Raw genomic sequence first — 13,505 nt, forward strand, 5'->3', positions numbered from 1 at the left:
CTGATTGACGGCAGACGTCAAAGGCCTTGCAGTTTTCTGCGGTATCAATAATGACCCTTAAATATATCTGATTAGTAAATTTTGGGTGAATTTATAAAAAAATGGTTTTTGCTTAGCTACAGAATCTACCAACTATTCAATTATTTGTTGTAGTAGTAATTAATCATTTAATAAAACGAAGTCAATTTATATTCTGATTAACCATTGTGACGTTCAATTGTTCGTAGATGATTTGCGAGCGCAATTTCAGTTGACGCTTCCACAAGTCACGTGACCAATTAAAACAAAATTAGTGTAAAAATTACTTTATTTTCTACAAATGTATAATTTTATTGAAACAAAAAAAAAAAAAACCTTCATCGACTTAAGCCTATTGATATTTTAATTATTATCGTATAGACTATAGTTTCTAAAAAATTTACAAGTAAAAATACATTATGCTTTCAACTGGTGTTTCTTTGTCATAAATAAATATTAAGTGAATTTTTTTTTTTTTATACGAAAACTTATTTTTAAATCTCCTTAAAACATCATATACAATTATGACGTCATAATTTACACATTGCGCAGACTACACCATTGTTTAACAATTTCATACTGTTTCAATTCATTCGAATAGTATTGCAAGACTTTTAATAAAGTATGAGGAATTAATAATATACATTATTTGTTTGTACTGTGTTTATATGTATAAAATTTGAATATATAAATAGAGTTTATACAAAAATTTACATGTAATATTTATCATATCAGACTCATATAGGGCTGTAGGCTTCAATTGGTACCTACACACCGTTTTTTTAGCTCTGAACAGATATAATTATTTTATTTAAAGGTTGGATGTCGAACTCCTTTAAGAAAGATAATCAAGTTAAAAAATATATGCATACATACATACAATACTCGGCTCTACTGTCAGAACGAGATGGTACCTCGTCAAAGTAAATCGAAAATGACAGATCTCGAGCGAAAGAGCGTTAGAAAAGAAGTTCTGAACAATATTATCCGACTCTGGCAAAGCCCTAATCGTACCATCCAGAATAATACAGTAACAAATTTCGAACCAAAAATCTGCACTAACTATCGAGTTAGTGAATCGTTATTTTGCTGACGGTACCGTTACAGAAAAAAAATTAGACGGCGAATTTTATTGTAATCTTATTTGCCTGTATAGCGTGATATCATAGCACTATCGTTTTACATAATTTCTGTTAATGCCAATAGAATTTGTAAATGTACCACGCAAGCAAAATTGTTTTAAAACAAATTATAAATATGTTAAAAGAACATTCAAAATAATTTAAAAAAATAATCTCATACAAAACAATTGCTAAATCTTCCTACTTATTGCATACATGTGTGAGTTTGACTTTGGTGTATGTGTGTTTTAAGTGTCTAAAAAAATTGTATCCCACATCCTAAATAAATCCATAACTTGTCGGTGTTCGTGATTACTCATTATTTATGAAAATTCTATTGAAACGAATTATATTTTATATCAAAAACTTTGCGTATTATTCTTGATGTATGTCTGTCTATTCTGTCTGTCTGTTTAAGTAAACATCATTAAATGCATACATATTTACAATTTTACAAAATACATTTCAACAGGTCTTGTCTTTTATAATAAGAATGATTACCATACTGTATATATAATATATATGATAACCTTAAACATTTAATCATTCACAATCCTAACATAATCTTATATATATCACCTATTCCAATCGAAGGCGTAAATATTAACAAAACCTTAACTAGCCGATGTGGCTCAGTGGACAGAACGCGTGCATCTTATCCGATGATTGCAAGTTCAAAGCCGGGCAAGCAATACTGACTATTCATGTGCTCTATTTGTGTTTGTAATCCACATCATCGCAGCGATGAAGGAAAACATCGTGAGGAAACCTGCTACATGTGTATCCAAGGGCATTGGAACATCTCCAAACTTTCTCCTTAAAAGAAAGAGGAGGCCTAGGGCTAGAAGTGGGATGTTTACAGATTGTTACTGTAATTTGTAATGTAATAACATCTTTATTTACATCAAAACACTATTCGAGTTAACGACTTGTATCCACTTCAATCTTACTTCCAAAGTATCTTTGTAAATGTAAACTTCATATTTCATAAACCATAATGAATATCATAGATCACTTTAATGCAATGTCAAACTTGTTACTTGTAACAATACACCTGTGGTTGGAATAAGCTATATATACAATAAACATATAGGTTACAATCTAAAATATACGTTTATCTTTACACAATTATTATTATTTAAAAAATATATATAAATCATCTCTTGCAAAAACATCTTAAAACATAATTAAATTCAAATGTTTATAAACAAATTTACCAAATAATTTTGCGCAATAATTTCTCAATACGACACTAAAGAATGAACTAAGACATATATTACAATTACAAAAATACTCCTAATTCAATCGTTTTCACTCGTATGCGAGTCCTCCCCACTGTCACTCGACCATTCCCCCTCACTGTACTCCCTCTCTTTCTTCCTCTTTATCTTCCCCGCCTCCTCTTCCTCCGACTCATGTCGTGTCGAGCTCGGAATCTCTCCAATGTCCTGAAGGACTAGTTCTTTCGTCGGTGAGGCGTTTCGAAGCTCCTTCAACGTGTTTGTTAGATCTATGTTCAAGGTCTGTACCGGTTCCTTTATTTCAATCTCCTTTCTTCTCTTCTTCTTGCCCTTTGATGTGTGTTTCTTGTCTTTTTTGCGTTTTTTCTTCTTTGAACTGTAAATTAGGTTAAATTATTAAAAAGTCCATAAGCTGTAAATTTTTGTGCAATGTATGTTGTGTGTATTATATTACTCAGAAATATTATTATGGAAGTTGTGTCCTATGTAAAAAAATATATATAGAAATAATATATAAAAATTTTATTATAAAAAAATATATTAATACAGTATAAATGTTTTTGTGCATTGGATGGGCAAATCCAAACATAACAGTAATTAAGTTTTTGACACTTTGATATTCATTTCTCATATCATATCAAACCGAAAATCGTTTTTTCTCGTTAGGCTGGGTTAACGTCCGACTAAAACGACACAGCTCCTACAAGCCGAAATTATTTTTTTTAATACAAAAATATATATTTATCTTAATATAAAATAATATTGCTTCGTATGTTCGTACGTCTAAGAATTCCTAAATTATCCGATTATAACGAAATCAAATGATAATGAAAAATCTTTACAATTAAATACTATTTAAAATAGATTACGTTTTGATGCTTAGTATAGTGACAACTATATACAACATACCCATCATAATCCGATTCTTCGTCGTCAGATGATCTGTAACAGACAGAAATATAACGAATTACAATTTTAAACGAACTTTCCCACTTTCGGGCAAATGTAATATACATGTTACTGTAAAAGCTCGGACTACGGTAAATCTTAAGATTTTCCAGTAAAACCTAAGATTTACCGACATGAGTTGGTAAATGTCCATAAAACTTTGGGATTCGAACTTTTACCATCATTCAATTGATTAATCTTAGGATTTACATGTTAGGTTAGGTTAGGTTGGAATGGTAAATGTCCGAAAAAGTCGTCCCTTTATAATAAATACTTACATTTATTTATTACTTTATAATAAATACTAACAATTATGTTATCTTAATTTCTGAGCTAATGGGAACTGTTGAACCAGTACGGTTTTTCGACTCGAGCTAAACCGAGATGATTCTTTTGACCACACAATATTATACGTGAATTATAATGATTATCTGTTTAGTTCTTTATATACCCCTTTTATCGGTACTTATTGAACTTAACTTTTGTTTTACTAAAAAAAATGAACGGGACTATTAAACTAACCTGATCTTCTTCCGTTTACTTTTCTTGTGTCTATCGGTTTCGTCATCGTAGTCTGAAATAAAATAAAATATATATAATTTAAAAAAAAATCACGGTCAGATCGGTAATGTCACGAACACGTAGATATCGTTTGAATATCACGGGCACTAGGTGATGTTACCTCTTACAGGCGCGAGTCAATATAGATATCATTTTTTTAACTTAGAATAGCTCGGCATGTTTGCAAATGGGACACCTGTTGGAAAGTAGTTACTTAGAGATTTTAGTACCCTTACATCGCCAATGCGACACTGACCTTGGGAATTAATATGATGTTACGTTCATTGTGTCTGCTGTTACACTGACTCACTCATCCTTCAAACAAATACAACAGTACCAAATTTTATAGTTTTGGATAGAATATGTGATGAGTATTTGGTACCAGCTCAGACGGGCTTGCACAAGGTCCTGCCACCAAGTATAAACAAATACTGTATTCTACCATATAATGTCTTTGGAAGTCGCTAGAAAAGTATGTAGGGTAACCCCCTATTATATAATTACATCAGCCTGAGGAGTCGTGGAAAAGATAGTGTCCAATTGGCATGAGATGGAATATTAGCAAATTCTGTGTTGTCAACATATCTTGACAACATAAATTTATATTAGTGAATGACTTAAGCTGTGAAAAAATCAAACAATGCTGTTTTATTTGTCGAATGCTTTCTGGAGATTTGTAAGCAATCGCATGTACGGAAATCACGTTAGAACTGTCCCAGCTGATAGAAGCTGATAAGGAGGACGGGTGAGAATACGCCGCGTTACCTCTCTTGTCTCTTCGTCGTCGTTTATCCCGTCTCCTTCTCTTTTCTTCTTCCTCAGATTTCTTTTTTCGAAGCGACTCTAACGTGTCCACCTGGTGAATAAGAAGACAAAATAAACTACATTCCGACATTTTAGACGAATACGACGAACGCTAGAAGTCTTAATTTGTGAAGATATTACATTTATATAAAACTCCTTTTTTCTGACTTCGTACCGGTGAATTTTTTTTTTTTCAACTTGGATTCCGATCCTTTGCTTACGGGGTCTATTCTAAACATACATAAATTTATGTATATATAGATAAAGATTATTGACAACTGTGCTTTTATCACAATCCAAATCGGTCCAATGACAATTATTCTAATTATCAAACAATACGCGTAAGAGATTGTCGTATGACGTACTTATTGTGTATAATCTCGTGCGCTCGGTGCGCGGCGGGCGATATCACGTCTGCCGATATGAGATTATGACATCAAACTTCAAGTGTGGAAAAATTTCATCACTGTACGTGACGTCAAAGTCAAATGCCCTTAGTTGTAAACATATCTATGCTAAAGGTTAGGATACGTTTTCTTCGTAGTCCGAGGCTCAAGATACAAGGAATTTCAAACACTTTCTAAAAACATTTTTTTTTGATATTATGTCACATTTGTGGTGTCGAGATATTACTTGCCGAACTGTTTTTGCGGTAATTGTGTACTAATTAAAAATTCGTTTTATATATTATATAATCAGTCTTCTAGATAATGCAACTAAACGCGTCACGCGTTGAAGTTGTAAGAAATATGTAGTCGTAAAGGTAATTACTTATATCTCAGAATATTATAATTCTGTCTGTCTTTCTGTCAGAATTTTCCTGTAATAAATGCCAAGTCACCAATAGTTTGACATACAATACCGGAACTTGGACACTAACTGCGGGACTAGTCTACGAATTCAAGGCCACTCAGCGGGTTATGCTCGGAGTATCTTTGAAGAAAAAATAAAAATGAGGTTACCCGGAGAGGAATTGGAATAACCGGCAGAGCTTGTAAGATTAGCAGAAGAGATTAGCAGAAGAAGCCTCGCGTGTCGAAGCACTTTGGCCCGAATGGCCTTTGGAGCAGAAGAGTTCTTCAAAGCAGATTGCGAATCGGCAAGAGCAGCATAAGGCACTCTCCGGCCAGTTGGGTCGATCACCAGAAGAAGCTCGTGAGAAGCGTAGATTCGGGGGCTGTCGATCGTGTCAGGCGACGCAGTGTATCGGGCGGGGCGCGGCCCTCACCATGGCGCTGGCGAGCGAGGTGGCGGGCAGCGCGGCCACGGCGGGGTGCACGCCGGCCGCGCGCAGGAAGGCGGCCGCGCGCCGCCGCCGCCCGCGCGCCGCCGGGCCGTCCGCTGCGCGCGGGGTTGCCGCACCCATTGTTTCGACTATTTCTTGGGAACAAAATTATATCCATATTAATTGTTAAGTAGTCGATGTATCGGAGCAGCCTCACCCCCTTCCGATTCGTTTCTGCGCGCAAAAAGCGCCAATGTTTTATAGTTAAAGAGCGTGTGAGTTATATTACCTTTTGAGTCCGACTGCTCGCCGGTCAGATCGATCATTTCATCGGAGTTATCTTCCAACGATATGATCTCATTTTCCACCTCATCCTTGTGCCTCCTCCTCTTCTTGTCTCTCTCCGTTTCTCTGTTATTCCTCTCGACGTCTCTTTCTCTCTTCCGTTCTCTTTCCTTCTCCTTTTCGGAGTTCCTCTCGGCTCTCCTGTCCTTGCGTTCGGATTTGTGTTCCGAACGATATTCCTTCTTCCTATCGCGGTGTTTCTTTCTATCTCTGCTGGGGCTCCTCTTTTCGCTCTCCCTAATTCTCTCTTCTTTTTTCTCCGGCGGTTTTTCTTCTTTGATTTCGACTTTTACTGGATTGATTTCTACAATTGGCTTGTCTTCGACTTTTAGCGGTTCTTTTGTTTGATGAGTTTCTTTCGGTGATGGTTCTATGACTTCAGGTATTGTCGGTTTGTGTACAACAGTAGCTGCCGGTTCGATCGTTTTCACTAACGGCAGGTTGTTCACTTGAATCGCTTCCATTTTGTACACAACCACCGGCGGGATATTATTAACCGCATATCCCTGTGGTATGTTCGTTTTCGGAATTTCTTTTGGCGATTCTTCTTGTTTATCTGCATCTTTGTCCGCTTCGTCGTCTTCTGAACTCGATTCGTAGGGAAGAGCCGGTTTCGGTAAGATCGGATCGGGTTCTTTTAGTTTCTTTATGGAAAATGATACGGGGGCTGAAATGAAAATACTTTGATGTACTAAATTTACACGGAGGAACACATTTAGCAAACTTTTTGAGATTACTGATTGAATTGAATGATTAAGATTATGTTAAAAAAAAATTGAAATACAACTTTCAACCACGACTTTCATCTTATATTTTTTATATTTATTTTATACTATAAGTCAATCACCTGATTAATCTGGTAAGTGATAACCACCATAATAGACATTGCGCTGTAAAAAACCCAATATGCAACCAACTTTTGGATCTAATTCATTATGTCCCTTGTACCGGTAATTACTCTCGCTGACTCATCCTTCAAACCAATAATACTAAATATTGCTGTTGGCGGTAATATCTGATGAGTACCTACCCAAACGAGCTTGCACGAGGCCCTATCAAGTAACATATACAACAGGACGCGGTTGTTGATTTGGATAATTAATGAATCGAGCAATTAGCAATAATGTTTGATCGCTGATTTACTTTTAAGAGCGGATCACCCCGAATGGAATTGTAAGTGTCATAGCAACGCGAGCCGTTATGTTTTGACAAGCGACTCGAATGCGGTGGTTGCTTGGAAACCCATTCGCTCTTAATCGAGATTAATTATTGTAATACTTTGATATTCTTGTGGTGTACGTTTATAAATCAATACAGCGATTGGATGATATTAAATACGTTTTAATTTATGAATATCTCCATTTTACGCCCACATAGTCTTCCAAATGTCGGATCAATCCCAAACCCAACTGTTCGGAATCCTGCTCCCCCGACATATACATATATATATATATATATATATATATATACACATATAGAGGTAGATATTATTGTTTTACCTTTATCATGCTTCTGTTTCTTTTCCTTCCCGTTGACATCTACGCCTCTCTTTTCTTGCATTAACCTTCTATAAAACGGATGATATATATTATCAGGCTCTAAGAACGTGAAGCGGGGATCGTTTTTCGCGCGCACTATCTCTTCGAACTTGTCGCCATTCCGTGCAACGTACGCCGCCATCTTGTCGATCACGACCTTTATGTCATCGGGCGGAGTTACGATTATTGGTTTATCTTTGCCGTCCGAAGAGGAACTGTCGTCGAAGTCTGTGTTCAAAGACAATAAATGTAAATTAATATAAGTATAATATATATTGCTTTGTATTTAAATAATGAGATAGCTTTAGACTACTAATTTCCGCGTGCGCCTTGGAGGAGGTTGTTAGTTTAATAATATCTATGTAAATTTAATGATGTTAAAAAGGAAACAATTTTACTTACGCAATAACTTTTTTTTAATTGTTATATGTTTGAAAACAAAGATTCAACATATATTATTTTACCATATAATACCTTTTTGTACAACTCCATGCATACATACATATAGTAGCAAGATTATGGCCGTACTACCGGTACCGATAAATCAATAATATATAGAATTATGAGAGGTTATTTAATTTAAAAATATATATATTGAATCTAATTTTAATTGTCTTTTATATATATTTTAATAGATCTCACCCGAGACGTCACTGTCACTATCCGTATTGTAGTTCTTCATGAGACTGAGGCCAGTCGACTTAGTAGTAGTCACAACTGGTTTCTTCGGCTGAGGTTCGACTGGAGCCGGCTGAGTCTGCACTTGAGTCACGTACTGGCTATAGTAGGCCGCGTACTGTTGCTGTAGAGTTTGGTTCCCCGTAGCTATAGAACGAAATAACAAGTTAAAAATTTAGACTGACATTATTTGAAATGAAAAGAGTTTACATATATTCACTGTCATTTTACTAAGTCAAGAACAGAAAAGCGGCTAAACGAGGGCATCCGCTCCTGTTAGAAACGTTACATCGATACAAGGTGGGGGTGGGGCGGGGGGCTGTGCGCACCGGTGGGGCGCGGCGCGTCGCGGTAGCGCACGGGCGCGCGCGCGATGGTGGGGCGCGGCGGCAGCGGCTCCGTGCCGGGCGGCGCCACCTCGCCCGGCGCCAGCTCGGCCGCGTACGCCTCGTCGGGCACCGCCTCGCCGCGCATGCGCGAGATCAGCAGCGTGTAGTCGCAGTCCGCCGACGGCTTGTAGTGGATGCTCGGGATGGACGGCGCCTGCGACGATGCATTCGATACTTGTAAATACAATCAACTAGTTATCAAACATATACTTCGTAGCTTCTCGCCACCAGGTGACGCTGTAAGACTTCGACATCTGTAGCATTCATCATAATGCTATAACAATTGGTATAGTATATCTAATGTATTTATGTGTACGATGGTGTCTGTGGGATTTTAATAGCGGGACATAATTAAATAGTTCGATTATTTGATATTTATCAAAAATATATCTAACTCACTGATTCAATTATAGTCGAAGCTAAGCTCGGATGTAGATAATCTTCATTCGCATCATGTTTTTCTGTAATAAATAGAAAAGAAATTATAATTGTTTTAAGTCCAAGGAATATACTATTACTTAAGCTACAAAAAGGCAAAAAAAATAAATAAAAAAAAGAGATCTGGTAAGTGTTTAGTGATTTTATATTTCTAAACTTTGATAAATTTCATCTTCATTTATCATTTCACCAATCAAAAATCAAGTTTTTTTTTAATATAAGTGTTTTATGGATAAATAATTCAGTTACCCTCTTGTTTAACTTTAAATAGACTTATTTAACGTACACCTTATTTTTGTGCATTTAAGATGTTATTCAAACAATTCTTAAATATAAATGTATTAAAAAGACATCATAACATTATTTAATTCATGTATACAGATATTTCGTTTATATATTAAAAATCAGCCATGACATACATTATGATTACAAGCCTCCTAACCAAACACAGCCATCGGCATCCATTCTCATAAAACTAGACAAGTACACGGGTCACGTATTAGTTCACAGTCATGTGCACAAACTACAGGTGCAGGTATTTTACAACCGAAAGACTACGACAGAAAATGGACCCACCTGGGGTTTGAACCTAGATCATCAGGAACCACTATTTAGCCACTAGACTATCGAGGACATATATTTTGTTAATCAGAGATATTACAACATGTCATATACCTTCCACTGCTTCTGCTTTCTTCTCTGGCCACTTCCCAGCTTTGACTAAAGCAATCAGTGCTGTATAATATGGATGTAGGGATGAATCTTTGTTCAAAAAATTGAACTGAGCGTTGTCCCCTTGTTTCGCCTTGATGAGGATCTCCATCTGAGCACCCTGACTAGCTATGAATTTAGCTGTCTTCTCTATAATTGCATTCTGCTTTTGAGTTTCCGGCTGTTAAATAAATAAACATAGATCAGATATAATGAATAATTAAAAATTTAAAGCTTAATCAAAAAAACATTGATTAATAAGGCATATTACTCAATACAAGATTATATTAAAGATAAAAAAGCGTGGTCTTAGTATTTATTTACTTCTAGGTATCATATATATAAAAAAAAAAATTTTGCTTACTGACATATTCTGTAATTAAAATGATGGAAAAGAGTAACTATGGAATTTTTTGTCGGTTCTCTGCAATAGAATCTATTTTCCGAACCGGTTGTAGCTATAAATTTAACTCAACAGTGTAACAAATAAAGAATACTTTGAATATGAATTTTATAATATACATAGATATTGTCTTATGTAATTAATGTTTTGATTTATTTTAATTACTTTTATTTTTGTTTTTGTAATTATTATTTTTTATATCTTTAAATAACTATTCTAGTCCTTAGCAGGAAGTAATCCTGCTTCTAATTTGTAATAGATATCAGTGGAAACTTGATTGGTTTATGTATTATTTTATTGTTTTTTCATATTACTGTTCTATTGTACTGTTTGCTTCCCGAAAAAAATTAATAAAATAAAATAAAAAAATAATATAGATATATAATTAATACACTATTATCAAAATTTAATTTAAAAAAATGGAACATACAAATTTTTGCAAAAAGGTTTTAATTTAATTTATCTTGGTCAGATGTACTCTACAGTTTAAAATATGTAAAAAAAATATTTCTTACTCACAAGCACTGTGTTCGCGGGTAACAAAGCTATAAATTCAGCTGTTGGTTCGAAGGGTTCTTCCACCTCGACGGCTTGAGCTTCTGATGTTGTTTCTGCTGGAGTATCATAGTTAAAGCCCACCTGGCCATAGCCAGCTGCATGAAGACGCTTTAACTCTTCTTCTAAATAGAATAAAAATTGGATGGTTTATTTTTTTTTAATAAGATATAACTTGTTTCTTCCACTTTAGTCTAAGTGTAATAGTTGAGCTGAATACAAAAAGATTTGGGAATTTCTTTTAAAATAAACAATGTAGCAATGACCCAAATAAATTTTAATTAATTACTAATATTCCAATTTATCTCTCCTTTTTAGCATAACACTTGTGTTGGAAGTGAGTACGACAATAGCCCAAGAGGTCAGGATCTATGAATTTCTACAATGTTCAAACCATTGCACTATTGATGCTTCGAATTAATGAATCTAATTAACATTAATTAAGAATACCTTTATACATTTCTTCCTCGTCTTCATCAGTATGAAGGGCACGGTACCTCTCCTCATCACACAGTTGTTCCACATCCAGTTCAGCCCTGGTGAGCTCGACACGCCAGTCGTAGCCCCCAGGCGGGGCTTCCAAGGTTGACAGATCATGAAGCGCTCCCCTGGCATCGTACCTGTCAATACAAATAAAAAAAATGAATAATTTAGCTTTAATTTTAGATGGAACAAAATAAAAGTAGCACAATTTGAAATTTAGTGAACAAATACATCTTTGTAAACAGAAAATAGGGGAAAAAGGAAAACTTAATAATTATTTAAGATAATATTTATTTTTAGATAATCTTATAATTTAGAAAATATAAAACGAAATAGGACATTTCTTATAATATAAATATATGTATATAATATTTTGGTAGGCTGTTTGCATTTATTTCGTCGTCCCATACACAAAGTCAATAATAATTTATCGTACGTACGCAAAAGTTGCCTTTTTTAGGTTATACATACCACCGGAGGAAGTCACCATAACAATATGCAAGGCGGCAGCCAGGTACGGCAACCTCAGCTTTCTTCAGCCCTCAGGAAAAACTTTCAACATTTTCTGCGAAATACTTAGCATCTTCCAAAAATTAATACTTTCTGATTATTTACTATACTTATAAACTTTTTTAGCGCCACAGTTACAGTCTTATAGTAAAAAACGGATCGAACCTGTCGATTTTCAACGTTTCATCCCCCATCCACGGAATGAGGTGTTTGCCTTGATCAATGTGCAGGGCTTTATCGTCATCCCTGAACAGTTTGCACGAATAGCCGAACACGAATAATTCTTCTTTCTTCTCTTTAAAATCACTTTTTCTTAATATTCCAGTTTCACTATGATTACCAGTCCATTTCACTGACATTTTTAAAATTAATTAAGCACGAATTACAAAAATACCTATTTAAGCTTTCATTTCACTTCCCCACAAAACACGCCATCGACCTTTCTTGTATTTCAATAATATTTAATCTGTGATTATTAGCAGGGTACTGTCAAATTTTGTCAAAGCATAGATACAAAAAAAAATAGACAATATAATACAGACACCGACAATATAATACGTGCTCTAAGAATAATTTATAATTGTATTTTTATATGGTATACGTCCGACTTAAGTGCGTAAATATAGATGACTGTGATATTTTATGTATTGTATGTATCTATTTAGTAATAATCTAGTGACGATTAATAGTATTTATATAAATAATGTGTAAGATTATTTTCGAACTGAGCGTAATTAATATATGTATATAAATAGTGTTGTACGATAATACCGTAGTAATTATTGTAATTATATATTCAAATATACACTTTTCAGATGAAAGAGAATATTGTTCAAAAGCATCACAATACTTTTATTAAAACAGTGTGTATATAATATAAAAATAGTATTTACGTTGAATTTAACCAAACCAAAACAAACCCAACACGAATACTTTTACTTTACTTAATAGAATCTTTTTTTGAAGGCATTGGTAGGTAGATAGGCGAATAGGCAACGATTGCTCATAGACATTAGCACCGTATAATAAAATAACCATTCTTTACAACACCAATGCGCCACCAGCCTTAGGAAATGAGTTATTTATACAAAAGTCACGGCTCCGTACTCATGAACTAACGCTAAACTGTAATAGTTTTGTAAGAAGTAAGCGTGCGATTTGTTATTCAAATAAGAATAAGTATAACTCACTTAATATAATAATATATTATTTGTGCACTACAAAGTTGCTCTATAATTGTTCAATATTTATTGGTAAAGTCCTGATATGTGTAATATAATAATAAGATATATATATAATATATTCATTATCAACACTTAAATTATCGACATCTATTCAACTCTGTTATATGTGCCATTTCACAAAATATTTCAAATCTTTTCAAACTTATTTAAACAAAATTGACAGTGTGACATAAATTATTTTTTAAAAGTTATTAATTATAAATATTGAAATAAATAAAATTGAATTAAGGATAGTAATTGTTGTGTATATTTTTTTTAAATATATTTTATTCTTAACAGTCAACCTATCGAGA

At 34.3% G+C, this 13,505-nt stretch overlaps 1 protein-coding gene across 1 annotated transcript; it reads right to left on the bottom strand.

Moving 5' to 3' along the window:
* Positions 1 to 2,317: 2,317 nt before the first annotated feature.
* On the bottom strand, positions 2,318 to 12,433 carry LOC113399553 (protein suppressor of white apricot). Its single transcript, XM_064218229.1, has 14 exons — positions 12,134 to 12,433; positions 11,426 to 11,595; positions 10,940 to 11,100; positions 9,982 to 10,198; positions 9,268 to 9,329; positions 8,809 to 9,022; positions 8,444 to 8,626; positions 7,763 to 8,029; positions 6,208 to 6,930; positions 5,922 to 6,073; positions 4,655 to 4,745; positions 3,851 to 3,902; positions 3,290 to 3,322; positions 2,318 to 2,756 (listed from the first exon to the last, which is right to left on the bottom strand). Exons 1-14 carry the CDS (start codon positions 12,325 to 12,327, stop codon positions 2,441 to 2,443), a joined length of 2,835 nt encoding a protein of 944 aa, XP_064074299.1. The 5' UTR covers positions 12,328 to 12,433; the 3' UTR covers positions 2,318 to 2,440.
* Positions 12,434 to 13,505: the final 1,072 nt, after the last annotated feature.

Source organism: Vanessa tameamea, chromosome 21, assembly GCF_037043105.1.
Source record: "Vanessa tameamea isolate UH-Manoa-2023 chromosome 21, ilVanTame1 primary haplotype, whole genome shotgun sequence".
NCBI lineage: Eukaryota > Metazoa > Arthropoda > Insecta > Lepidoptera > Nymphalidae > Vanessa > Vanessa tameamea.